The sequence below is a fragment of the Panthera uncia genome, chromosome D1, assembly GCF_023721935.1.
Source record: "Panthera uncia isolate 11264 chromosome D1, Puncia_PCG_1.0, whole genome shotgun sequence".
NCBI lineage: Eukaryota > Metazoa > Chordata > Mammalia > Carnivora > Felidae > Panthera > Panthera uncia.
The window spans coordinates 48,546,029-48,552,582 of NC_064808.1; the positions used below are offsets into that span (position 1 = coordinate 48,546,029).

At 37.8% G+C, this 6,554-nt stretch overlaps 1 protein-coding gene across 1 annotated transcript; it reads left to right on the forward strand.

Annotated features, from left to right (window-relative positions):
* The first annotated feature begins 4,661 nt into the window (after positions 1 to 4,661).
* On the forward strand, positions 4,662 to 5,606 carry LOC125916593 (olfactory receptor 10A3-like). Its single transcript, XM_049622895.1, has one exon. The coding sequence runs from the start codon at positions 4,662 to 4,664 to the stop codon at positions 5,604 to 5,606; it is 945 nt and encodes a 314-aa protein (XP_049478852.1).
* Positions 5,607 to 6,554: the final 948 nt, after the last annotated feature.

Consider the following 6,554-nt stretch of genomic DNA (forward strand, 5'->3'; position numbering starts at 1 on the left):
TATTTCCCAGTTATGTTCAATTATAGACACCCAGGCAATAGCATTGTGGTCGCACAGCATCCTGTATGGTGTAAATCCTTTAACAGTTGTGGATAATTTCTTTGTGGCCCAGTTTATTGTCAGATATTTGAACACATCCTGCATGTGATTGAAGACGATGTGCTTTCTTCCCAGTGTTGGATACCCAGTTCTCTATGTGTGCTAGAGTAAGTTGTATGGTGAATATTTTCTTTGTCCTTATGGATTTTTATTTATTTCTTCTATCAATTACGTAAAGAGGCATGTTGCAGTCTCCTGCTATGAGTGAGAGTGCTTTAGGTTCCCTTGTGTATCTGTCCATATTTGCTTGTTATGTTTGCAGCCATATTATTGTTTATCACAGATTTAGAATTGTTCTATCTTCTTGGGGGGTTGAACCTTTTCTCGTTACGAAGTGTGACTCTCTTCATCCCTAGTAATGTTTCTCGCTCTGATAATGATATAGTTTTCTAAATTTCTCTTGGTTAGCATTTTGGAAGATCTTCCTCCAACTTTTTGTTCTTAACCTTCCCACGTCCCTCTGATGTAGATGTATCTGTGCTGAGGAATGCTGTGGAGAAAAATGAATCAGGACAGTAGGGTGGGGCTGGAGTTGATTTTTGCATATGTTGACTTAGGAAGATGTCCTGGAGAAGCTGTCCCTGGAGCAAAGAGGCATAAGGGAGTTAGTCTTTTGGTGAGTCAGAGTCTGTGTGCAGGGCAAAGCAAAGGCAATAGCTATGAGATGAGAACATAGCTGTTGGAATCGAGGACCAGCAAGCAGTCTAGCATGGCTGAGTGAGAGGGGACAAGGGGATGCAATGGAGCTGGCTCACAGAATAATGGGGGAGGAGATCGTTAATCCATGGGTTTGGCTTCTAACCAGAAGGGGACAGAGTGCTGTTGGAGGGCTTTGAGCAGAGGCAAGGCAGGAAGGAGAAGTTGAAAGGCCATGGCTATTATCCGATTGAGAGACAAAAGTAGCTTGGACCAGGGTATTAGCTCAAAGTAAGAGAAAATGCTCACAATGGATATGCTGTGTTTTGAAGACGGAGCCACAGATAGGTTATGGCGTTGACATGGGTTTGGAGGACAAATGACTCCTTGATTTTCAGCCTGTGGAACTAGAAGCTTTGAGCTGCCGTTCCCTGAGATGAGGAATGCTGAGTGCAGAGCAGGTTTAGGGGAAGACCAGGAGTATAGTTCTGGACACACTGATAAATGAAAATGTGATAAGTTCATTTGCAAATGCTATCTTAGTGGCCTGAATTTCATTTCCAACATCCTGTTAGCTAAAGAGATACTTTCAGGGTGTTTTGAAATTTCCAAGGCTTTAGTTTTCTTTTCTACATTTGGCTGTTGTTCTGCTGTTTTAGTGTATGAGTATGTCATGTGTACAAATGCCAACTATTTTGTATTTGTTTATATTTTCATTCTGACAGGTATATGATGACTCTTTGTAAATATCATATACATATTTTGGGAGGAAAACATAAAGTTAGCAATGTAAAAAATGTTGTTTCTCTCTTATATTTACTCTCTCATTACCATCTGTTAAATCAACCTTTTTATTGTTATAACCTTCTCATTTTTATGTCTGTATGGTCTGTTTTGTCTGCCAATCTTTGAGGATGGTGTGTTAATTTCTCTACATTTTGGTTGTTCTTCTATTTAGTACTATTGGCTATAAAATTATAGTTTGTCATTAATATTACTTCCTTTTTATCTCTTTTTGCATGTATCTGACATACTTGTACACCTTTCATTGACATCTAATCTACATGTAGGAAGTGCATAAATCCTGACTCTACATCTTGACCTATCCCAAACTGCATATCACCTGTGTTATCACCACTGACATCAAGAAACAGAGCATGTGTGACACAAGCGCTATGACTATGAAGGAGTGGTTCTCCAGGTGTGTGCTCTTGAGGTTTCTCACCTGTGGGGCCAAGGTCCAGCCTCTTTAGTCATCATGCCAAAATATGAGAAAGTGTTTATGAAGTGATTCCAAGTTCTCCAGGGAAGGATTCTATAGGGCATATGATTCAATGTCATATATAGTTCTAGAATCAGCACCCTGAAGCACTGAACTGTATTCATGAGAAGGTGGCTTTTGAGTGGAGTTTAAACTTCAGATAAACTGTTTAGAAATTTAAAGAGACAGAGTCAGTAGGTAAGAAAGGGAGGATCCGGCTGTGTGTATGTGTTTGTGGGTTTCCCATGTATAGTTCCTCTCCAGCGGATCATTGGAGATGCTGTTGAAGTATGTCTCTGTGCTCAGGGTTCACTAGACAGAGCTGACACATTTGACTCCATGGACTCCTTGGTTTTGAAGCTGGTTGATTTCTCTTTCCCTTCTTTGCAGAGAAAAGTTTGGGCAATAATTAGGGGTATAAAGACTTTGCACACACTAATCATCAAATGTTAGAATTTTGCAACTGCAAGGGAACTTGGTAAATAAATGCAACTCCTACGTTTTCATCTGAAAGTTTGAAGCCTATTTAGGCAGTGCTCTGGCTAAATATTTCTTTTCAGGAATTCTCCAAGACAGCATCAGGGTCTCTAAGTTACAGAGAAAAGGTGCAGCTACTGTAGTCAGTGATCTGTTACCAGTTGTGAACATTTTTTGCCCCCATCAGATGCTTACAATCAGTCCTACAAAGTTTTTCTATTTGATTTACATTATGCTTTAAGTTTTCCAATTTTCAAAACCTACCACTTTAAATATTTGGACCTTAATACACATTACTGTTTTTCTCATTTGAAATGGGTTTTAAGTGTTTGATCCTGTGACCATATTTTACTAATTTCTGGTGACTTTTCAAAATGCAAACTATAATCAGCATAGTTAATATGGACATGTGATTTTAATGAATGATATTGCCAAATTCATAAATAAATCAACTTGCTTTCCACTAATATCTTACTCTTAATATCCTACTGGTCTTTTCTCAGGACTCCGTGAAATGTCTTTAGCTTGCTGTGTCCTTCTGTTCTCCTGGGTTCTTCATCTCCCACAGTGTATATCTCCTGGTTTTCAAAACATCACACAAAGGCCAGTAGGCCTCCATTGTGATGCTAGGATGTCATCCAATACTTTTGACTTGAATGAGTCCTCCCTCCTCCTTATGCCTTCTTCCACCTACTGTACCTTCTAGTGGTGACATGCTATGGTTGTAGTTGTTCGCCCCCCTTTTCCATTCAGAAGAGTTGGATCTCTCACAGAAATACCTAATAGTCCCTTGTTACTACCTCTGCTTCCTAACTGTGTTGTTTTTGGTTTCAGTCTTTTCAACATTGGATTCCTTACATATATATTGGATTTCCTCATTTTTTAATTCCATTATTCACAAAATGTTGGTTTAGTATCATTTATGGGGTATGGGCTGTTGTATACATTGGGAAAATAGCATGGAAAAAAACCCAAAATTTTGTATTCCTGGAGTTTAGATTTTAGAGATGGAGTTAGATTTTACACATGTATAATCTATAAATATTATAAATATGTAATTTATACTTGTGTATACGTGTAAATCATATCTGCCTCGTTAATATATAGATACAATGTCTGCTGGTAATGATAAAGGAGAAATGGAGATAATGATAATGGAGAAACACAGAACAAGACATAATATTGGAGTACTGACATAACAGTGGAATGCTATTTTATATAGCGTTTCCAGCTCTCTATTGAAATGAGGAATCCATTGTGTCCTTGAGATTCCTAACCTAGAAAATGGTAGGTGCTCAATCAGTGTTTGTTGAATAATTAATGATTACATTAACTCGTGAGAAGGATAAAAGGAGAGAGAGGAAAGACAGAGAGAGACAGAGAGTAAATGTTCAAATCACAGATTTAGAATGATCAAAATTGGGTGATTCTTCACTATCATGGTCACAAGGATTAGCCATAGAGAACTGGCCCTTAATATTTCCCATGTAGACCAATCTCAATGTAATTGGCCATGACAGCCTTTACAAAAATCAATAAGCCTGAAGGCAATAGACCCTATTTACAGATCATCTAAGATAGGTACATCTAACTAGAAACCCATTTGTAGGTTCCTGCAGAGTTTTCATATTTAACCAAGTTTCATACAGGTATTTTGAACATGATGAATATTTATAATAAATGTTAATCAACTGTGCTATAACACTGATTCATTAGGCTGTTTTAAAATTTGTTGTGTACCTTTCCCCTTTGTATACTTTTTAAGACTTTATTTTTTGTAGTTTTAAAAATACCTATTTATATAAAATTGAGAACAAGAGGTGATAGTGATAGCAATGTGATGGGAATGGAACCTCGGTTATAAAATATCTATGTTTGTTTTAAGTCTATGTTTAAAATCAAATTATATTAAGTTGCAAAAACATTTTGATATTATGTTTTGCTTTTCAGGCAAGACTTCTGAGCCAGTATTCTTTACTTCCTCCTTTTTATTTTAAAAGCTTATTAATCCAAGTAATTGGCCATTTCCAAAATTGCCAAACTGAATTTAGTCAGGATGTGTTCCTTTTTATGTCTTCTGTCAAGAGTATCTGGGGTGAATTTCAGACACAGATACTTAGCTTTTGGACCGTGACTTCATAATTTATATACATATGTCCACAAAAATAATATACTCTCCACCACTGAAATGAAAAGGCAAAATCAAAGCTCTGTGGTTGAATTCATCCTCTTGGGCTTTTCTAACTTTCCTGAACTCCAAGAGCAGCTCTTTGGGGTTTTCTTGGTTGTTTACCTTGGGACTCTGATGGGAAATGCCATCATTATAGTCATCATCTCCCTGGAACAGAGCCTCCACGTTCCTATGTACCTGTTCCTGCAGAACCTGTCTGTGGTGGATGTGAGTTTCAGTGCAGTCATTATGCCTGAAATGCTGGTGGTCCTCTCCACTGAGAAAACGTCAATTTCATTTGTGAGCTGTTTTGCACAGATGTATTTTATTCTTTTTTTTGGTGGGACTGAATGTTTTCTCCTGGGGGCGATGGCTTATGACCGATTTGCTGCAATCTGCCATCCTCTGAGCTACCCAATGATTATGAACAAAAGGGTTTTCATGAAATTAGTAATGTTCTCATGGGTCTCAGGGATCATGGTGGCTACCGTGCAGACCACATGGGTTTTCAGTTTTCCCTTCTGTGGCCCCAATGAAATCAATCACATCTCTTGTGAAACCCCAGCAGTGCTAGAACTTGCATGCGCAGACACCTTTCTGTTTGAAATCTATGCGTTCACTGGCACTGTTTTGATTATCATGGTTCCTTTCGTGTTGATCCTCTTGTCTTATGTTCGGATTCTCTTTGCCATCCTGAAGATGCCATCGGCCACCGGGAGGCAAAAGGCCTTTTCCACCTGTGCCTCCCATCTCACGTCTGTGACCCTCTTCTATGGCACAGCCAGTATGACTTATTTACAACCCAAATCTGGCTACTCCCCAGAAGCCAAGAAGGTGATGTCATTGGCCTACTCACTTCTTACACCTCTGTTGAATCCACTGATCTACAGCTTGAGAAACAGTGAGATGAAAAGAGCTTTGATGAAATTGTGGCGAAGAAAGGTGGATTCACATGCATTCTGACTATGTTGAGAAGCTATGTGCTATTTGGTCGCTGCCCGACTAAACTCTGTTTAAATATAACAAATGGTGGCAACAGTTTGCATTTCTTGGTATTGAGTATGCTTTACCTCTTAATTTCTACATATTTGATAATATATTAGGGCTATCATCATATATAATGTTTTATTCTTTTTCATAGATGTATAATATTTGTTAATATTGGGTGTAAACATTTCTTTAAATTTGTTTATTGGTGGCCATACTAGTGTTTGTTAGTTTTTTGTCCCTTGAAGTATGCTAAATAAAGAAACTAGTTTTATACAAATATAAATATTGTGCTTTTAATTCCTGCACAGTAGGTTTTACAATGTGGATTTGATGGGCCAAAACAGCTATAAATTTGCAAACTTTTATAAATATCACCAAATCACTTTTTAAAAATGTAATTCATTTTTGCTTTGAAAACCCACTCTGTCCTACTGACTGGATTGAGCTCCAAGAAAACGACAAATAAAGAGATGGCCTTTTAATCTTTGGAGAGAAGATCTTTTCCATGTAGGAGTTGAAAAGAGCAGTTCCTTATGAAGGGAGATCACACTCCCTCCATTCTGGGACCTATAGAAGTTATAGACCACATCTAGCTTTCTTCAGGTTGTCTTAGAATGTATTCATGTACTGTGTGACTAGAAAGCAGCATGGGATTGCTTCTGAAGGTCATTTATTTACTTGAAAACATTTGTTGAATGACTTATATGAACCAAGGACTGTGTCAGGTCCTGAGAGCACAAAGATTAGTAAGATAATCTAATGTGAGACAAAACTATTAAATACACACACTAAAAATATAACTATAGTTGTGATAGTTGTGATAACTATTAAACAGAAACTGCACAATACACCCTGAGATCATCACAGGAAGACCTTATCTTACATGGAGGGTGTGCAGGGAAAGCAGGGTCACTGGAAAGA

What these genes read in the sequence shown, in the direction of transcription:
- LOC125916593 (XM_049622895.1), top strand. Translation starts at nt 4,662, where the DNA reads ATGAAAAGGCAAAATCAAAGCTCTGTGGTTGAATTCATCCTCTTGGGC.